At 46.9% G+C, this 21,448-nt stretch overlaps 2 protein-coding genes across 3 annotated transcripts in view; both read right to left on the bottom strand.

Moving 5' to 3' along the window:
• CDC14B (cell division cycle 14B) overlaps nucleotides 1-11,444 on the bottom strand; it is a gene marked incomplete at both ends in the record, with an annotated part of 84,390 nt that extends 72,946 nt beyond the window's left edge. For both annotated transcript variants that reach the window (XM_080709391.1, XM_080709393.1), the window contains one exon: nucleotides 11,285-11,444. In XM_080709391.1, the coding sequence (XP_080565517.1) occupies nucleotides 11,285-11,444 (160 nt within the window). The remainder of the gene's footprint in view (nucleotides 1-11,284) is intronic.
• A 17-nt stretch (nucleotides 11,445-11,461) lies between these two features.
• Nucleotides 11,462-19,095, bottom strand: LOC308272274 (queuosine 5'-phosphate N-glycosylase/hydrolase-like; the record flags this gene model as incomplete). Its single annotated transcript, XM_080709017.1, has 3 exons — nucleotides 18,406-19,095; nucleotides 12,244-12,311; nucleotides 11,462-11,947 (listed from the first exon to the last, which is right to left on the bottom strand). The coding sequence occupies exons 1-3, from the start codon at nucleotides 19,013-19,015 to the stop codon at nucleotides 11,462-11,464; spliced, it is 1,164 nt and encodes a 387-aa protein (XP_080565143.1). The 5' UTR covers nucleotides 19,016-19,095.
• Nucleotides 19,096-21,448: the final 2,353 nt, after the last annotated feature.

Below are 21,448 nucleotides of genomic sequence, written 5' to 3'. Positions count from 1 at the left end.
TGAGACCATTTCAAAATAAAAAAATAAATAAATAAAAAGGACTGGGGGTATAGCTTGGAGGTAGAAGGTCCCTGGGTTCAATGCACAGTACCCCCCAAAAAAAGTTTAACTTGGCGTGGTGGCACACATTTGTAATACTAGTACTTGGGAGGCTAAGACAGAATTGCAGGTTCATAGCCAGCCTCAGCCAGGCGTGGTGGTGATGCTTGTAATCCCCGCGCTTGGGAGGTGGAGACAGGAGGATCGCGCAGGTTCGAAGCCGGCTACCCTGGCTTAAGAGACCCTGTTTCCAAATAAAAATATAAAATAGGTCTGGAAGTGTAGCCCGGAGATAGAAGGGTTCCATCCCCAGCATCACCAAAAAAAACCCAAAACAAACAAACAAAAAAACTACCAACTAGCCGGGCATGGTGGCGACACTTGTAGTCCCAACATTTTGGAGGCTGAGACAAGAGGATTCTGGTTCGCAGCCAGCCTCAGCTACTTAGTAAGGCCCTTTGCAATCCAGTGAAACCCTGTTTCAAAATAAAAATTAAAAAAATAAATCGGGCTGGGGAAGTAGCTTGAAGGTGGAATGCCCCTGCGTCCATCCCCAGTGCCCTCCGCCAAAAAAACTACAAACTCAATGATTAACTTCAGAAGCTAAAAAACAAAAATTAACAGCAAGAAACAATACTGGAAGATTGGTGAGCTCCTGTGAACCCATTTCTCTGTCACTAATTAACTGGTTTTGGGGAACGCAGGGCCTGGCGCGTGTTACCAGGTGCTCACCACTGAGGCACAGACCAGCCCTAATTTCTTCACTCTGTGCCCACAATTCCTGCACCTACTACTTCGGGTTAATCAAGATCCCCGCTCCAAGTGAGGAGTGGCTTTGAGATGTGCAGATCCATAATCTGCCCACATTTTTCATTTCAGCTTATAGATCTTTATGGAAATAACTTGAATGGGAAGGACTGTCAGCATAATTTACGTAGGAGAGAAAACTGTCTGTAGCTAGGATGGGAAGGAAAATAAAATGCTGACTACTAAAATTAATTTCCCAGTGTAATAAAAACTAGATTTAAAGATATAATTTCTTATTTATATCTAACTCTCCACTCTTCCAAATAACTCCCATCTCTGTACTACATATTAAGCACGGCCAAGTCCTCTGAAAGGCAATTTGCTTTATAAAACAACAAACATAAAAAAAAAGCCCTGCCTTCCAATAATACGCACTACTAATATTAATCTTTTGAATAATCACCTGTGAAACACTATTTTAGAACAAATATAAGCTGGGCACAGTGGCATATGCCTGTAATGCCAGGACTTGGAAGGCTGAGACAGGAAGACCATGGGTTCAAGGTCAGTCTCAGCAACTTAGGCCCTCAGCATTAAAAATAATAAAGCCGGGCATGGTGGCACACACTTGTAATTCCACACTTGAGAGGCTGAGACAAGGAGGATCGCAGTTCACAGCCAACCTCAGCTACTCAGCGAGGCCCTTTGCAACTCAGTGAGACCCTATTTCAAATAAAAAATAGGGCTGGGGGTGTAGATCGGAGGTAGAATGCTCAGTCTTCAAACCAACCACTTGGAAAAATGTACATTCACTCAAAAAGGAGTCTCCTACCGTTGCCTCATTTTCTATGCCCTCCTGCCTGGGGCTTTCCCAGGAGGCCTTTGCATGCTTAAGACACCTCCATTCCCATCAACTCGGCTGGGATTCAGTGATTTAGTATTAAGCAACCTACAAACTCCTCAGCACAAATAAATGCACACAATAGCTCAACAAGGAAAAAACGTTTCTGTTATGGAGGGAGCACGGAGCATCCTCCTCCACGTGTGACAAGTACAGAGCCAGCCTCCTCCGGGGTCTCCACCCTCCCTCGCTCAGCAGCGGAGAGGAACAGGCTGCCTTGCTGTGCTGACTCACAGAACCTTTCGTACAAGTATATGGACGGGGTAAGCATTTGCTTCTTAGCTGAAAAACCCTTCCAACCATGGTGACTGTCCTCTGTGCACGCAGCACACTGCAGGACGGTCACCCAGGGTCCCCGAGGGCCGTGTGCCGCCCCGGCAGCAATGAATGGGCCCTAGCCAGGTGTTCCCCACGCATCACTTTCACTTTCTTTCTCCTCATGACAGATCTGTGACAGATGAAAGGAACAAGACTCGGATAGATTAATAACCCATCTGAGCCCGGAGCAGCAGTGCTTGCCTAGGATCCCAGGACCTGGAATGCCAAGGCAGGAGGATGACAGGTTCAAGGCCAGATTCAGCAACATCACAAGACACTATTTCAAAATGAAAACTAGGGCTGGGGCAGAGCTCAGGGGTAGAACGCCCCTGTGTTCAATCCCCAGTATCACAAAAGTTAAGAAGACTAACCCATAATCCATCTGTGCCCAACTCAGTGCGGGGCAAGGGCTCGCTTCCCTGTGTCCTCGTACCTAACTAGTGGAGCTGGACTCCAAAACTCTCCCAAGATTCCACGGCATTGGGATCCTTCTATTCTCTAGCTCTTCCGCAGATCCTCCGCATTTTACTTTCTCCATGAACAGGAAAAACCAAGCCCACGGGAGCAGAGCCTATCAGAGCAGTGCCTGCAGCTGGCACTCGAGCAGACCATTCATTTCGCACGTGTATCGTCGCACATGCTACGAATCCAGCACTTACTAAGACATGCTCTATTTGCCTAAGTAGCACAGGACTAACTAGTAGGTGGAGATTGTGTGTCTGGGAGTTTGTTTTTGTGGTACTGGAGGTGGAACCCAGGGGCTTTCTACCTCCAGCTACACGCCCCCAGACCTATTTTCTATTTTATTTGGAAACAGGGTCTCATAAATTGCTGAGAGCCTCACTAAGTAGCTGAGGCTGGCTTCCAATCTGCGCGATCCTCCTGTCTCAGTTTCCCAAGTATTGGGATTACAAGTGTGCGCCACCACGTCCATATCGTTTGGGATTTTTGTTGTTGTTTCTTTTGTGTGTGTGTGTGTGTGTGTGTGAGAGAGAGAGAGAGAGAGACAGACAGACAGACAGACAAAGACTGCCTTTTACGTACAACTCTCTGAAAAACTTAATCTATTGGAAAAGTCAAAGCCTGGTAGTCATGGCTTTGCCAAGAAACCATCAATTTGGCCTAATCACTTATCCCTGGCCCTTGGTATCCTCAGGGGTTGGAAGTAAAAGGTTGCATTATCTCTAGATGATCTTTTTTAATTTTTTCTTTTTTGTGGTACTAGGGATTGAACCCAGGGGCATTCTACCTCTCAGCTACACCCACTCCTGTTTTTTTTATTCTCTCTTTTGAAACGGTCTCGCTTGTAATCCCCGCGCTTGGGAGACTGAGACAGGAGGATCGCACAGGTTCGAAGCCAGCCTCAGCTACTTAGTGAGGTTCTCAGCAACTTAGTGAGACCCTGTTTCCAAATAAAGTATAAAAAAAGGTCTGGGAGTATAGCCTGGAGGTAGAAAGCCTCTGGGTTCCACCCCCAGTGCCACACACAAAAAAAAAAAAAAAAAAAAAAAAAAGAAAAGAAAAAGAAAAAAGAAAACAGGGTCTCACTAAGTAGCTGAGGCTGGCTGCAAACCTGCGATCCTCCTATCTGGGCCTCCCAAGTACTAGGATTACAAGCATGTACCCCACCCCCAGCTGATCTTTTAAATTCTTAAACACACACACACACACAACCTGTCCTATCAACTCAGATCCTCAAAGACAATCTCAGAATTTTCCGTGAAATATCATGTGTATACACACCCATGCCTTTTCCATTCTAAAAATCCACAATAGGGTTTCAGGCCTAACCTCTCCTTGACCCAACAGGAACGGCACAGCCACTCAAAGGCACAGAGCATTACAGTTTGCTATGGCAGCTCCCAACATCAGCACTGTCATTGCAACACAAGTAACCCTTCCATTTTTCCACCACCTATAGGCCCAACCACTGGTAAGTGCCTTTAAGGAGTAGCATTTAAAACTGCTAAGCCGGGCGTGGTGGCGCACGCTTGTCATCCCCGCGCTTGGGAGGCTGAGACGGAGGGTCGCACGGGTTCGAAGCCAGCCTCGGCTACTTAGTGAGGCTCTCAGCAACTCAGTGAGACCCTGTTTCCAAATAGAATACAAATAGGTCTGGGAGTATAGCCCGGAAGTAGAAATGCCCCTGGGTTCCACCCCCAGTACCACCAAAATAAATAAATTAATTAAATAAATTAAATGTTTGCCTGTGTGTGGTACTAGAATGTCAAAGGGGTCAGATTTACAGCCAAAAAGGAGGTAAAGTTGCTGAGAAATTAATCAAGCATATAAGTCAAGGAAATGAAATCCACGTACTAAAAAGCCAACAGAAACAAGTTACAGGCGAGAAAAAAAATGAACACTGAATGTTCTGATGAGTCTCCATTCCTGAAACTCAACAACCTACCACAGCATGAAACTCAGGACTAGAAAACGAAGTTTCTTCTTCACTCAGTGTACTGTGTAACAGCACTCTCCTCTATCCAGAAAAAAATATACACTTCTATCGGAGCAAACATGAATATACATGAGTAATTACACAGAAGCATAAGTACTTCTTGAATTAATGAATCAATTTCCCCAATGATAGCTGCTGTGGATTTTAAAGCTCCTAAAAGAGGAAGGATGGTGGTGGTAAGTATCTGTTTAATTTCATTTGCTGAGTATCCAGTACACCAGTATTCATCAGTGCTTCAAGGCCAGAACCAGAGGGGGTGGGGATGTGGCTGGCTCGCTAGCAGGGTGCCCTGAGTTCAATCCCCAGCATGCAAAAAGAATTAAAAATCCTGATCTCAACTAGAGGTTCTCCAATCAAAATTTATTGTTATACTACAGACACTCTTTAAAATTTAAATCATGACAGGCATTGGAAAACTTAGAGGGGAAAAAAAGATAAACATCTGGGTATGGTGGTACACTCCTGTAAAACCAGTATGTGATAGGAGGATCGCTGGTTGGAGACTGGAGCCTTAGCAAGGAAGACTTCAAGCAACCAAGCAAAACCTTGTTTCAAAACAAAAAGATAATCCTGGGGTGGTGACAGGAGCTTGTAATCCCACCATTTGGGAAGCTGAGAAAGGAGGATCACAGTTTAAGAACAGCCTCGGCTACTTTGTGAGGCCCTTTGCAACTCAGAGACCCTGTTTCAAAATAAAAAAATAAGAAATAGGGCTGGGGCTATAGCTAGGAGGGAGAATGCCGGGTTCCATCCCCAGCAAAAAAAAAAGGGGGTGCTGGGAGTATAGGTCATAGGTAGAATGCCCCTGGGCTTAATCTTGAGTATTGAAGAAAAAAAAAACAAACAAGAAAAATAGATAAAGAAATTTATAACAAACGATCAAGAACCTTTTTGCCAGTGGTTACTACCAATTTTCTTTCCTAAGCAGAATGTCAAGGCATGGAGGCTGAAACCCAAAAACAGTCTACTACTGAGCCATACCCTAAACCCATTGGTTATTTTTGAGACAAGATCTCCCTAAATCGCAGGGGCTGGCCTCAAACTTATGATCCTCCTGCCTCAACCTTCAGAGTAGGTGGGATCACAAACATGTGCCACCACACCCAGCTCTAGTCAGTATTTTTAAAAATAGTGAAATAAATCAAAGTCTGTACCAACTATTAAGCCTGGACATGATTATGGAGATTATACCATAGTATTAAGGTTCTTTCTCTATCTCTCTTTTTTTTTTTTTTTTTTTTTTGCTATACTGGGGATAGAACCCAGAGGCATTCTACCTCCGAGCTGCACCCCCATCCCCGTTTTTTATTCTTTATTTTGAAACAGGGTCTCACTGAGTTGCAAAGGGCCTCACTAAGTAGCTGAGGCTGTCTGCGAACCCAAACCGCGATCCTCCCGTCTCAGCCTCCCGAATGCTGGGATTACAAACATGCACCACCACGCCCGGCTAGTATTAAGGTTCTTTAACTGTTTTCATTTCATTAATGAAGAGGAAGAGAGAATGTACAGTGTCACTTAATGGAAATCCCTATTTAACGGATGGGACAATTGGAAAATAATTCAGATGCCTGGTATCAAGGTGATTCATAAAAGAAAAACAAACAGCTGCCTGTGTCTGAGATTTTTTCTTTGGTATTTCTCCCAGGGTGAGTGTTACCTCGCTTCAGATCCAACTAAAAAGACTCCTTTTTCTCTCTGCTTCCTTGACTACGAGGAGCTTCTTGTAATACCTAGTAATACCTATGCTCGATGTCTCTATACCTTAATGTACATGGTTTATGATCTGTTGTTTTGGAACACTGGAACTATAGCAGGGATACAACTCAAGTTAAAAACAAAACAAAACGTGTCTTGGCACAGAGCAATAATACATGTATGGGCATGAGGACAACGGGTCAGGATGGGAATTAAACCCCTATTAGTCTGCTCTAGAAAATGCCCAGTGTGGCTGGTGAGAGGCTAAACGGTAAAGCTCACATAACAAAGGGTGACCAAAGAAAAACAAGCATTCAGCATCCGGTGTTATTATTATTATTATTATTATTTTTTTTTTTTTTTTTTTTGGTGGTGGTGGTACTGGGGTTCTTGGAAGCCCTTCTACCTCCGGAATACACTCCCAGACCTATTTTTTAACTTTTTTATGTGGAAACAGGGTCTCTTAAGCCAGCGCGGCTGGCTCCGAACCAGCGCGATCCTCCTGCCTCCGCCTCCCAAGCGCGGGGATTACGAGCGTGCCCACCTCGCCCGGCTCGACATCCAGTATTAAATGCACACACATGAAGTACCCTGGGGTCCACCGGAATTCAATTGACAGATCAGACAGATTACCATAAAAATGTCAAGGAACTACAGTAAAATTTCTAAAAATGTATTTACGGGCAGGATGGCTAGAAGTGACAACATGCATTAATTTTTACAATCAACTCTACTAAGAAAGATTCTTCACAATCCCAAAACAAGAACTGTCCAGGAAAACAATCTCCTCACAATGAGGGCCCAGCCATCCCACTCTGAGGATGTATCCAAAGGAACTGAAAACTCTGGCCAGCAAAAACTTGCATATGAATGTTCCCAGCAGCAGGCCTCACTAAGAGCCCAAAAGAGCAGGGATGAGTGGATACATTTCTATACCTGCCTGGCATTACCCAGGCACACAGGACGCTTACGTCCTGCAGCCATTTTGCTACTGGCAAATTGGAACCAGCAAACCCCAAATGCCCATTCTTCAGATCGTGACTCAGCCACAGATGCAAAGCCAGGCAGCCATTAAAGAGAACTGTTCTTGCAGGAGATAAAGATTAGAACCCACCAAGGAAGAAAATCTGCATAATAATGGCACACTATGCAGGGCACCACAGGTATGCTCAATTTCATAGAAGCTAGAATACAAATAGAAAGTTGGGGGGAAGGGACTGACAGGAAAGGCCTACTGTTTTATATCTCATTTGGTAATGTTTCATTTTCTTTTTTTTGAACCCAGGGACATTCTGCTTCCAAACTATACCCCCAGCCCATTTGTTTTTTGTTTTGTTTTTGTTTTTTGCGGGTTTGGGGATGGAACCCAGAGGCATTTGACCTCCGAGCTCACCATTTTTTATTCTTTATTTTGAAACAGGGTCTCACTGAGTTGCAGAGGGCCTCACTAAGTAGCTAAGGCTGTCCACCTACGATCTTCTGGTCTCAGCCTCCCAAATGCTGGGATTACAAGCGTGCGCCACCACGCCCGACTTCCATTATAGTTTATATTTTGAAACAGGGTCTTGCTAAATTGCCGAGGGTCTCCATAAATTGCTGAGGGCAGCCTGGAACCTGTAATCCCCCTGTCTCGGCCTCCCAAGTATTGTGATTAAGGTGTGCACCACCACACCTGGCTTCCTCTAGGATACAACACGTACAGGTTCAAGACCAGCTTCAGCAATGTAGCAGGCCTCTCAGCAACCTAGCAAGATCCCATTTCAAAATAAGTATGGAAAGGAATGGAGATGTAGCTCAGAGGTAGAATGCCCCTGGATTCACAGTACCCCCCCCCCCTCTCAGCACATTTATGTGCCACCTTTTAAGTTCAGAAAACAGTGAGTGGAGCTGGGCTCCGTGGTGTCGGCAGATAATAGCAGTACTTGGGAGACTGGGATGGGAAGATCATCGGTCGGAGGCCAGGTCTTGATAACTCAGTGAGAACCTGTCTCAAAAAAATAAGGCCGGTCATGGTGGCGCACGCTTGTAATCCCAGCATTTGGGAGGCGGAGACCAGAGGATGGTGGTTTGCAGACAGCCTCAGTTACTTAGTGAGGCCCTTCACAACTAGTGAGACCCTGTTTCAAAAAATAAAAAGACTAAAAAATAGGACTGGGGATGTAGCTGGGAGGTACAAGGCCCCTGGGTTCCATCCCCAGTACCGCTAAATAAATAAATAAATAAGAAATAAGAAGGTGCTGAGGTGCAGTTCAGTGGTACAGCACCCTGGGTTCCGTTCCCAATACCAAGCAGGTGGTGCTGGGGACACAGCTAAGAAGAATATGGTTGGCCCTGAGCTCCATCCCCAGCAGAAAAGAGCGAAAGAGAGAAGAGACTGGTGCCACTGGCGAAATACAGGCCTCAACTCAAGCCCCCTCATAAAAAAAAAAAGTTAAAAGTACCTCAACCTGCACTCAGAGTTACTTTCATTGGCCTTGTACATCACACTGAAATAGGCTCTCTTAGTATCATCCATCTTTCTTTCTTTCTTTCTCTCTCTTTCTTTTTCTCTTTTTGTAGTACTACAAATGGAACCCAGGGGCTTTCTGCCTCCAGGCTATACTCCCAGACCTATTTTATATTTTATTTGGGAAGTGTAAGTAGCCGAGCCTGGCTTCAAACCTGCGCGATCCTCCTGTCTCAGCGTTCCAAGTACTAGGATTACAAGCCTGTGCCACCATGCCCGACCCCAGCCCTTTTTTTTTTTGAGGTACAGGGGATTGAACCCAGGGGCACTGCACCTCTGAGTTATACCTCCAGTTCTTTTATTTTTCATTCTGAAACAGGGTCTCACTAAGTTGTGAAGGGCCTCAATTAGTAGCTGAGTCTGGCTGCTGTCTCAGCCTCACTAGGATTACAAGTGTGCGCCAGCACTCCTGACTTAGTGTTATTTTTCTAAGGAGCCAAGATCATCGTTGAGAGATACCTAGAAACATTCTTCAAAAAGCTGACAGACCTTCACTCCTTCGGAGCTACCTTACACTGGGCTAGGCCTTTCCACTATTGGGCTTCTTACTTGGCCTGGACCCTTCCACTATAGGGCTTGTAATCTAACAGTGTCTTGATTTTATAGAAAATACCACCTCTCGGTGTTCTGCTTGCTGGCTTCTGAAGTTAACTCATTTATCACTGCTCCAAGGCCAGGCACTCCAGTTTACTGCCCTGAAGGAGGAGGATTTCCTCTAATGCCGTCAAAAATCTTTTTTCCTGGGGCTGTAACTCAGCGGTAGAGTTTGCCTAGCATGTTCAAGGCCCAGCACATCAGAAAGACAAGCAATTTCAAAGGAAAATCTTTTTGTTTTGTCTTTTTGTTTTTGAAGTACTGGGATTGAACCCAGGGGCATTCTACCTCCAAGTTACATCCCCAGGCCTATTTTATTCTTTCATTTTGAAACGGTCTCACTAAGTTGCTGAGGTCCTCAGCTGAAGCTGGCTATGAACCTGTGATCCTCCTGTCTCAGCTTCCCAAGTGGTATACCACCATGCCTAGCAAAAACAAACAAACAAAAAAAAAACAAAAAACTTGTTTTTTTGGTGGTGGTACTGGGGTTCCTGGTCGCCCTTCTACCTCCGGGCTACACTCCCAGACCTATTTTTATATTTTTATTTGGAAACAGGGTCTCTTAAACCAGCTCAGCTGGCTTTGAACCTGCGCGATCCTCCTGTCTCTGCCTCCCAAGCGCAGGGATTACAAGCGTGCGCCACCATGCCCGGCAAAAAAAACAAAACAAAAAAAAAACCTTTTTAACCTAAATGTTCATGAACACGGTCTAAGATGTAAGACATTTAAATTTACATATGCATTTGGTCCATATACATTTTTCAATATTTTAGTCTTTAAAACCATATACACTTTGATCTAGGCAGTAATTAAAATCAAAATGACTGCTGCTTCGTATGCACCAATACGAAATAATCCTTCAGCTAAGAAAAACCGCGCAAAACTATATGCCGTAGGCTACCCCGCATGGGCACTGTAAAAATGAACATGTATGTTACGTACGTGCGTTTGTTTGCATTTCTGGTCTGTTTCTAGAAAGACTGACAAGACACTGGCAACAGTTCACTCACCACCGTGGCCGTGAGACCAACTCTACACGCTCCTGTGCAGCTTTAGAATTAGGACTTCTGTGCCATATCCGCGTACCACTTGCTTTCGACTTGAGTGCCATGGAACAAAGATCCCTTTAGGAGGCACAGGTGAGAAGCCGGGCGCGGAGACCCCGAGCCCCAGCCGTCCGTGGCCAGGCCCGGGGACGCACGCCCTAGAGACCAGAGACCCCTCCGGCGAGCTGGCTGCGGGTCCAGCCATGCCACCCCGGCGCCCTGGACCTCGGCGGGCTGGCTGCGGGTCCAGCCATGCCACCCCGGCGCCCTGGACCTCGGCGGGCTGGCTGCGGGTCCAGCCATGCCACCCCGGCGCCCTGGACCTCGGCGGGCTGGCTGCGGGTCCAGCCATGCCACCCCGGCGCCCTGGACCTCGGCGGGCTGGCTGCGGGTCCAGCCATGCCACCCCGGCGCCCTGGACCTCGGCGAGCTGGCTGCGGGTCCAGCCATGCCACCCCGGCGCCCTGGACCTCGGCGAGCTGGCTGCGGGTCCAGCCATGCCACCCCGGCGCCCTGGACCTCGGCGAGCTGGCTGCGGGTCCAGCCATGCCACCCCGGCGCCCTGGACCTCGGCGGGCTGGCTGCGGGTCCAGCCATGCCACCCCGGCGCCCTGGACCTCGGCGGGCGCCAGCCGGGACAGCACTTAGGGGGCGCCCTCCGCTTCCCCGGTTCGACCGACGCCGGGAGACCGTCCCTCTACTCTCAGCCTCGTCTAGGCTGTCCATCAGCCCGAAATATCCGTCCTCCTACGCTGTCCGTCCGAACAGCGCCTAACTTCACTGTCCTCCCGCCCGAGCCCGCCTGGCTCTCCGAAGCCAGGGGCTGCAGAGAGTTCACGGGGCCCCACGCGTCCGGGCTGGCAGCGCCGCACCCCGGGGCGCCGGAGCCGCCCCCGATCGCCGCCCCGGCCGCGCCGGGCCACGCGGGCGCCGCGGGAAGGTGACCCGGCCGGCCGCGGGGCGTGGCGGCGGGCGCTCACCGGTGATGTCCAGGTACAGGTCCTCCCCGAGCTCCAGGCGGCGCAGGTCCTGCGGCGCGGCGCGGCGGCTCCTCTTCACGCCGAGCGCGGCGGCGGAGCAGCGGCGCGAGCAGGGGGGCGCGGCGGCCCAGCTCCCGCGCCGCTCGCCCTTGCGCTTCATGGAGGCGCCCGCGGCCCTCAGGGGGCCGCCACCATGCCCGCGCGCCCGCGCCCCCGCCGCCCGGCCCGCGCGCCGCCGCCCCGCAGCCCCGCGCCGCCGCGGCTCGCGGACCCCGGGACGGCCGGCCGTGCCGCTTCATTCACAAAAAAGGGCCCACAACCCTCCTCGGGGCCGCGGCCGGCGCCCGCCATTGGCTGGCGCGCCGTGACGTCACGCGCACGGGGCCTCGCTACAGGCGGGTACTCGGTGACGCCACAGAGAAAGTCCGAGCGGCTCCGCCAATCAGAGCGAAGGTGCGCCCGCCGCCCTGCCGCCGCCCCCGGGCGGCTGGGGTCCCTCGGGCGGCGGCCGCCCCGGTGGCGGGCTCTCGGGGGAGCCGCCCCGACCCTGCGCGGCCCGCCCCGGGCGACCCCCGCCGGAGCCGCCCTTGGCGTGTCTGTGTTTGAAGAATTTCCTGGTTTTCTTGTAATTCGCGCCAAGTGAAACTCGCCGTGGCCGCCAGCCTGGAAGAGTGTGGGCTGATGAAGTGGTCAGCTGCGGTCCGGCGTGGGGGCCCACGTGGGATCCCTGGACTTGGGAGGCTGAGACGGGACAATCGCAGGTTCGCGACCAGCCTCGGCAACTTAGTGAGACCCTGTCTCAAAAATAAGAAATAAAAAAAAAAATAGGGGTTGGGGTCTAGCTCAGAGGTAGGATGCCCTTGGGTTCAATCCTCAATACCACGAAAGAAAAAAGAAAGAAAGAAAGAAAGAGAGAGAGAAAGAAAGAAAAATCTACGCTTAAGGTACATTTTTAGAACCTGGGAACAGTCCCTGCGGGCTGTCAGCCTGAGCCCAGCTTCGGGGACACCAGGCCGGGGCCCTGATTCTGGAGTGGACAGGGAACAGGACAGCGGCGCCCCTCAGTGATCTGCACACTCGGCCTCCGCGGACCCAGGACCCTCTGAACTCAGCAATCGCTCACCCTGCTCTGGGTGGCTAGACTGCCCACCACTCCGATTATGTCATGGAGTATTGAGGCCAATGGCGAATTTAGTCCAGAACTCTTTATCTTGCCAACTGTGGGGTCATGTTTTCTTCCTCCTCCTCCTCCTCCTCCTCCTCCTCCTCCTCCTCCTCCTCCTCCTCCTCCTCCTCCTCCTCCTCCTCCTCCTCTTCTTCTTCTTCTTCTTCTTCTTCTTCTTCTTCTTCTTCTTTTTAAGTAAAATAACGCCTGATCTTTCTGGAACTTAACCACGAGGCAGTGACCCCCGTAGGAACCAAGGGAAAATGCACCCCAGGCCTTAACTCATGCTCTGTTGGCCACTCAAAGCGTGGTAAATGCCTCAAATAGATCCGCTTCCCACAGTTGTACTGGGAGCGTGAGGATGCAAATTACAGCCTGCCCCTTTGAAATATATGAAATCTGTATAGAGATATAGATATATGAAATCTGGGTATAGATATAGATATATATGTATATATGAAATCTGTGTATATATAGATATAGATATATGTATATATATGAAATCTGTGTATATATATATACAGATTTCATATATATATAGATAGATAGATAGATAGATAGATAGATTTATGTGTGTGTAGGTGTGTATGTTTGTATTGGTGGGAATCAAATGCAGGGCCTCACCTATTAACTAGCTCTTTTTCTTTCTTTTTTTCTTTTCTTTTTTTTTTTTTTTTTTTTTTTGGTACTGGGGATGGAACCCAGGGGCATTTGACCTCCAAGCTACACCCCCTGCACTATTTTTTATTCTTTATTTTGAAACAGAGTCTCACTGAGTTGCAAAGGGCCTCACTCAGTAGCTGAGGCTGTCTGCGAACCGCGATCCTCTGGTCTCAGCCTCCCGAATGCTGAGAGTACAAGTAAGCCACCACGCCCGGTTTATTCTTTATTTTGAAATAGGGTCTAAGTTGTGGAAAGCCTCACTGAGTAGCTGAGGGTGTCTACGAACCCGGATTTTCCTGTCTCAGCCTCCCAAGTACTGAGATTACAAGCACGTGCCGCCACACCCAGCTTAACTAGCCCCTTTTTTAAGTTTGAAAATAAAAAAAAATTCAGCCAGGCGTCGTAGTGCACACCTGTAGTCCCATTACTTGGGAGGCTGACCCTGGAGGGTCTCAGGTTAGAGGACAGCTTTAGCAAGTAGTGAGACTCTCATTAACCTAGCAAGACCCTGTCTCTAAATAAAAAATAAAATAGGGCTGGGGTGTAGCCTGAAGATAGAATGCCCCTGGGTTGGATCCCCAAAAATAAATAAGTACATCAACAAATAAAAATAAATAATTTCCCCCTGATTCCTGATCACTAGGTAAGCTGAGCATATTATAAAGTTTTCATTAGATATTTGCTTTATTTTTATAGAAATTTCTTCAGCAGTCTTTTTTTTTTTTTTTTTTTGGAGGAGAGGATACTGGGAATTGAACCCAGGGGCCCTCTGCAACTGAGTGACTTTTATTTTTTATTTTATTTATGTATTTATATGTGTATGTGTTTATGTATGTATGTATGTATGTATTTTTGCAGTCCTGGGCATGGAACCCAGGGCATTCTGCCTCTGAGCTACACCCCCTGCCCTATTTTTTATTCTTTATTTTGAAACAGGATCTCACTGAGTTGCAAAGAACCTGACTAAGTAGCTGATGCTATCTGCAAACCTGGATCCCCGTCTCAGCCTCCCAAATGCTGTACTTAAAAGGGTGCGCCACCACACCCAGTTTATTTCCTTTTTTTTTTTTTTTTTTTTTTTTGCGGTCCGGGATGGAACCCAGGGGCATTCGGCCTCCGAGCTACACCCCCGGTTCTATTTTTTTTATTCTTTATTTTGAGACAGAGTCTCACTAAGTTGCAGAGGGCCTCACTAAGTAGCTGAGGCTGTCTGCAAACCGTGATCCTCCAGTCTCAGCCTCCTGCATGCCGGGATTACAATCGTGCTCCACCACGCCCGGCTCAACCGGCTTATTTTCTATTTTGAAACAGGTCTTGCTAAATTGCCGGGCCTGGTCAGGAGTATGTGACCCTCCTGCCTCAGCTCCCTAGCAACTATTACAGACATGCACCATCACATCCATCTTTTCTGGCAATTTTTTATTCATGTCTTTTCCTTATTTTTCTAATTGTTTTTATTCTCTCAGATTTGTGTGTGTGTGTGTGTGTGTGTGGTACTAGGGATCAAACCCAAGGATGTTCTACCTCTGAGCTACACCCCCATCTCTTTCTTTCTTTCTTTCTTTCTTTCTTTCTTTCTTTCTTTCTTTCTTTCTTTCATACTGGGAATGAAACCCAGGGGCATTCAACCCCCCGATCTACGGCCCAAGTCCTATCTTTTATTCTTTATTTTGAAATAGGGTCTCACTAAGTAGCTGAGGCTATTCTTGAACCATGATCCTCCTGTCTCAGCCTCCCAAATGCTGGGATTACAAGCGTGCCTCACCATGCCCATTTTATTTTCTTTCTTTCTTTCTTTTTTTTTTTTTTATTGAAACAGGTTCTAAATTGCAGAGGACCTCACTAAATTGCTGAGGCTGCCCCCCCTTCAGCCTCCCAAATTCTAGAATTACAATCCTGTTCCACCATGCTGGGTTTATTTTTTATTTTTATTTTTTGAAACAATTTTGCTATCTTGTTCAGACAGCCCACCCCCCTAACCTGGGATTTTCCTGTCTCAGACTTATTTTTTATTTTGAAACATGATGTTGCTAAATTAGTACATGCTGTTCTTGTACCTGCCGTCCTTTTTTTTTTTTTTTTTTTTTTTTTTTTTAGGTACTAGGGACAGTCAGAACCCCGAGGCATTCTACCTCCAAGCTGCACCTCCTAGCCCTATTTTTTATTCTTTAGTTTGAAACAGGGTCTCACCAAGTTGCAAGGGGCCTCACTAAGTAGCTGAGGCTGGCTGTGAACCAAGGTCTTCCTGTCTCAGCCTCCCAAATGCTGGGATTACAAGCATATGCCACCAAGCCCATCTCTAACTTTTCTTTTAAGATGGGATTTCACTTTGCTATTACAGGCTGGTCTTAAACTCATAGGCCCAAATAATCCACCTCCCAGTTTGAAATGCTACCATTAAATATGTTCAATTCTCATTTATATTATGACCTGATTCTAATCTTTAATATTTTTGTGTATTTCTGTTTATGCACACTATTTTAATTATAATATTTTTTGCATTTTTTGTTTGTTTTTTGCGGGTCTGAGGATGGAACCCAAGGCCTTTCGACCTCTGAGCTACACTCTCTGCCCTATTTTTTATTCTTTATTTTGGAAACAGGGTCTCACTGAGTTGCAAAGGGCCTCACTAAGTAGCTGAGGCTGTCCACAAACTGCGATCCTCTGGTCTCAGCCTCCGGAATGCTGGGATGACAAGTGTGCGCCACCACGCCCGGCTGAATTATAATCGTTTTAGTCAGACTTGGTGGCCCACATTTATAATTCTAGCACTTGGGAGGCTGGGATAGGAGGATCACAGGTTCAAGGACAGCGTCAGCAAGTGTGAGACCTTCATCAACCTAGGGAGACCCTGTTTCAAACTAAAAATAAGACTGGGAATGTATCCCAGAGGTAGAATGTCCCTAGATTCAATCCCCAGTACCCCCCCAAAAAAAGTTATAATAGCTTTGCTGGCCTTGGACCACATCTGTATTCCAGTACCTGAGACAGGAGGATCACAAGTTCAAGGCAAGCCTCAGCAACTTAGCAAGACTTTGTTTCAAAAATAAAAAAAAAAAAAGGACTTGAGGTGTAGCTCAGTGGTAGCAGAGCCCCTGGGTTCAATCCCCAGTAACACAAAAGAAAAAATCCAATTACAATAGCTTTATAACACATTTTGGCACCCATTAAAATAAGGTGTTTTTTTTTTTTTTTTTTTTTTTTGCTGGGCATGGTGGCTCACGCTTGTCATCCCCGTGCTTGGGAGGCAGAGACAGGAGGATCGCGCAGGTTTGAAGCTAGCCTTGCTAGCTTAAGAGACCCTGTTTAAAAAAAAAAAAAAAAAAAAAAAATATATATATATATATATATATATAATAGGTCTGTTTTCAAAAAAATATATATATTTTTTTATAGGTCTGGGAGTGTAGCCCGGAGGTAGAAGGGTTTTCAGTACCACACCAAAAAAGATAAGGGTTTTTTGTTGTTGTTTTTTGCAGTATTGGGGATGGAACTCAGGGGCATTCTACCTCTGGGCTACATTCCCAGCCCTATTTTTCAGTCTTTTGTTATTTTAAACAGGGTCTCACTCTGAGTTGCTAAGGGCCTCGCTAAGTAGCAGAGGCTGTCCAAAAAACTTCGATCCTCCAGTCTCTGCCTCCCAAATGCTGGGATTACAAGGGTGTGCCACCACACCCGGCTCTAAAATAAGTTTTCTCCTCATTTTCTTTTCCAAAAACTATCAGAGGGAGGGTGTGGTGATGCACCCTTGTAATCCCAGTACTTGGAAAGCTGAAACCAGAGGATCACAGGTTTGAGGCCAGCCTCAGCAACTTGTGAGGCCCTCAGCTACTTAGTGAGACCCTGTTTCAAAATAAAGAATAAAAAATAGGGCTGGGGATGGAGCTCAGAGAGTAGAATGCCCCTGGGTTAAATCTGAACACAAAGAAGAAATGACCACATCTGGGGTATTTTATACCAAAGCCCACAGAACTTTATGTTTTATTTATTTTTTGTCCTGAAGATTAAATATATATATATACCCTCCAGCCCTCTTTATTTTTTATTTTGAAACAATCTCAGCAAACTAATTTGATGAGGCTGGCCTCAACCTGAAATCCTCCTGTCTCAGGCTCCTGAGTACTGAGATCATAGTTATATACCACCATAACGGCCTTTTATTCCTCCAGGTTTTGGGGGGGGGGGTTGTGTGTGTGGTACTAGGGATGGAACCCAGGGGGCATTCTACCTCCAAACTATACCCCCACCCCAATTTTGTATTCTTTATTTTGAAACAGGGTCTCACTGAATTGCAAAGGGCCTCGCTAAGAAGCCAAGTCTGTCTGTGAACTGTGATCCTCTGTCTCAGCCTCCCAAATGCTGGGATTACAAATGTGCGCCACCATGCCCGGCTCCGATTTTTCATTCTTTATTTTGAAACAGGGTCTTACTAAGTTGCGGAGGCCCTTACCTTATAAGTAGCCGAAGTTGGCTTCAAACTTGTATTTATTTACTTTGCTGTTGTTATTATTAGTAGTAGTGTGTGCGTGTGTGCGTTTTTGTGTGTGTGTGTGTATGTGTGGTGTGTTACTGGAGATTGAACCCAGGAGCATTCTACCTCTGGCCACATGCCCAGACCTATTTTATTTTACTTTTTGTGGTACTAGGGGTGGAACCCAGGGGCTTTCTACCTCTGGGCTGCACTCCCAGACCTATTTATTTATTTATTTATTTATTTATTTATTTAGCGGTACTGGGGATGGAACCCAGGGACATTCTACCTCCAAGCTACACCTCCAGCCCTATTTTTTATTCTTTATTTTGAAACAGGGTCTCTCTGAGTTGCAAAGGGCCTCATTAAGTAGCTGAGGCTGTCTGCAAACCGCAATCCTCCTGTCTCAGCCTCCCAAATGCTGAGATTACAAGCATGTGCCACCACACCCAGCCCTTATTTTATATTTTATTTGGAAACAGGGTCTCACTGAGTTGCTGAGAGCCTCACTAAGTAGCTGAGGCTGGCTTCGAACCTGTACAATCCTCCTGTCTCAGCCTCCCAAGCACTGGGATTACAAGTGTGTGCCACTATGCCCAGCTTATTTTTTATTTTGAAACAGGTCCTCACTGAGTTGTTGAGGTTGGCCGGGAATCTATGATTCTCCTGTCTCAGCCTCCCAAGTACAAGAATGAGCCTTTTTTTTTTTTGAAACGGGATCATCAATTTTCTCATTCCCATAACCTCTACCACCTTCTCTTAATATCAAAGCATGATCACACAATGATTATATAAAAATACAACTTTCTTCAGTCAGTTTACCCTTGGGGTCAATATATATGCACTGTGTACGATGAAATGGAATCTCTGTCATATCTTCCTGATGGTCACGGGCATAGTCCCATAAGTAAAAATCCAGAAGAATGGAATTGATCTCTCCATTAGGCTTTTCACCCTCTTTTGCAGTAAGCTCCAGAAGGCAATCCGGGATCAGCTCCACACACCACAGTGAGCACCCCCGGATTTCCTCCTCTTGTTTACCCCCATATGAAAGCATTTCTCCTTGGAGAAGCTTCTTCAGTAGCTCGTCAGAGTATTTCAGGGCTCCCAGGTGAGCAAGGATCTGAAGTAATCTGTAGTCAGCAAACATGGTGATACTAGAGATATCCTCAAAGCAGCCATCTCCTTTTCCTTCTAATACACTCCATGTGTCTGCCATGAGGATTTGGGCTCGTTTGTAAAAAGAGATTCTTTTCCCCTTAAACTGAATTACATCTCTGTAAGAAGGAAAATTTTCAGCCACCAGGTGCAGTAACTTCTGTGCACCTTTTTTACTTTCTTGGACACACCTGAGAAAAGAACCCCCAAACTTCTCCAGCAGGATTGTCCCGGTTTCATTCAGAATCTGATGCTGCTCATCTATCAATGGCATGGAAATGTCTGTGTCAGAACGAAATATATGACGAACCTGATCCAGGGTCTCTTGGCCTAGTAGGAGGCGCTAGTTATTGGTATTCCAGTGTCAGTCATTCTGGTCCACAAGTCGTGACTGTCAGTGTCCCTGCTGAGGAGACATTAATAGAGGCTGAGACGTGAGGATCGCGGTTCGCAGACAGCCTCAGCTACTTAGGCCCTTTGCAACTCCGTGAGACCCTGTTTCAAAATTAAAAAGAGGACTGAGGGTGTAGCTCGGAGGTAGAATGCCCCTGGGTTCCATCCCCAGTGCCGCAAAAGAAACAAATAAAATAAAAAGGGAAAAACCAGGCGCCTATAATCCAAGAAGTTGAGAGGCTGAGACAAGATGATCCGGGATCATCCTCTGCAATTTAGGCCCTCAGAATTTAGTGACACCCTGTTTCAAAATAAACAATAAGGAAGCCGGGTGTGATGGTGCAGGCTTGTAAGCCCAGCATTTCTCAAGGCTGAGACAGGAGGATAATGTTTAGCGGGCGTCCTCAGCTACTTAGGCCCTCCGCAACTTAGTGAGACCCTGTTTCAAAATAAAGAATAAAAAAATAAGGTAGGTGGTGTAGCTCGGTAGCTCAGAGGTAGAATGACCCGGAGGTTCAATCCCCAGCACCAACACACACACACACACACACACACACACACACAAATATATATATGACTGGGTGGAGCTCTGAGGTAGAATGCCCCTGGGTAGGGTTCAATCCACAGTTCTGCATAAATAAATAAATAAATAAATAAGTAATAAAGTAAAAAGGGTTGAGATGCAGCTCAGAGGTGGAATGCCCTTGGGTTCAAACCCCAATACCAAAAACAAAAACAAAAACTAATGCTAAAGAAACAAGCTACTAATTGTGTGTGTGTGTGTGTGTGTGTGTGTGTGTGTGTGTGTGGTACTGGGGATTGAACAGTACAACAACCCCAGTCCTATTTTATATTCTTTATTTTGAAACAGAATCTCAGTCCTGGAGGGCCTCACTAAGTATCTGGAGCTGGCGAATATTAGGTTGAAAATAGAGTTAGGGGTCTGGAGGGGAGGTAAAAACACCAACCGGGTTATCAGAGACCGCTGATTCGGACCTGGCCCCTCCGGAGAGTCAGCCGGCCATGGGGGAAGGGACGGTCGGGCCACGCGGCTGGAGAGTTGTACATAGTCCTGATTGGCTGACTGAGTCACCAGGAATGAGCCTTTTAAAAATGTAGCCGGGCGTGGTGGCGCACGCTTGTAATCCCCATGCTTGGGAGGCAGACAGGAGGATCACGCAGGTTCAAAGCCAGCCTTGCTGGCTTAAGAGACCCTGTTTCCAAATAAAAATATAAAATAGGTCTGGGAGTGTAGCCTGGAGGTAGAAGGGTTTCCAGGAACCCCAGTACCACCAAAAAAAAAAAAAAAAAAAACCAAAACAAAGAAAAATGCCACTTGCAGCCAGGCATGGTGGCACACACTGTAATCCCCGCGCTTGGGAGGCTGAGACAGGAGGATCGCACAGGTTTGAAACCAGCCTCATCCACTTAGTGAGGCTCTCAGCAACTTAGTGAGATCCTGTTTCCAAATAAAGTATATATATTTTAAAAAATTAGATCTAACTGAGCGTGGTGGCACACGCTTGTAATCCCCGCGCTTGGGAGTTGGAGACAGGAGGATCGCGCAGGTTCGAAGCCAGCCTTGCTGGCTTAAGAGACCCTGTTTCCAAATAAAAAAAAATATATAAAATAGGTCTGGGAGTGTAATCTGGAGGTAGAAGGGTTTCCAGAAACCACAGTACCACCCCCCCCCCAAAAAAAAATAGGTCTGGGAGTGTAGCCCAGAGGTAGAAAAGTCCCTGAGTTCTACCCCCAATACCACACACAAAAAAATACCACTTGCTATGTTTGGGGTGTGTCCCCCAAATGTTCATATGTTGGCGACGTGGTGCCCAGTGTGGGGTTGTTGAGGTGGCAGAACCTTTAGTGAAAAGGCCTAGTGAAAGGGGTTAGTCTAGGGGTGTGCCCGCAGACGGGGTTAATTCAGGTCTTCTTGGTCTGGAATAGTTTTCAAGAGTCACGGGCCCAAAAACCATCCAGCCAACTAACCAATGGACTGAAATATCGGGAACCATGAGCCCAAATAAACCTTTCCTCCTCGTACGTTGACTACCTCAGGCGTTTTGTCACAGAAATGGAAATCTAATACACCCTGCCCGTGCACGCTTTTCTCCCTCTCAGGTGTGTATTTGGCACCGTATCCTGGCTTCTAAAACTTACTCTGGCTCTTTGACCTTGATCAGGTTGTGCAGGCACCCCTGGCTGGACACTTGGTCCCCTATTCAGACAGGACTAGGCTATTTTCTCTGAGACTTTGTGAAATTTGCTGCAGATCCGAGCTGTCTCTCTTTGGCTCCAGCTGCCAGACCCAGCC

This window comes from Muscardinus avellanarius (assembly GCF_963383645.1).
Source record: "Muscardinus avellanarius genome assembly, chromosome: 13".
Lineage (NCBI taxonomy): Eukaryota > Metazoa > Chordata > Mammalia > Rodentia > Gliridae > Muscardinus > Muscardinus avellanarius.
This window is presented reverse-complemented; position numbering and strand designations above follow the sequence as displayed.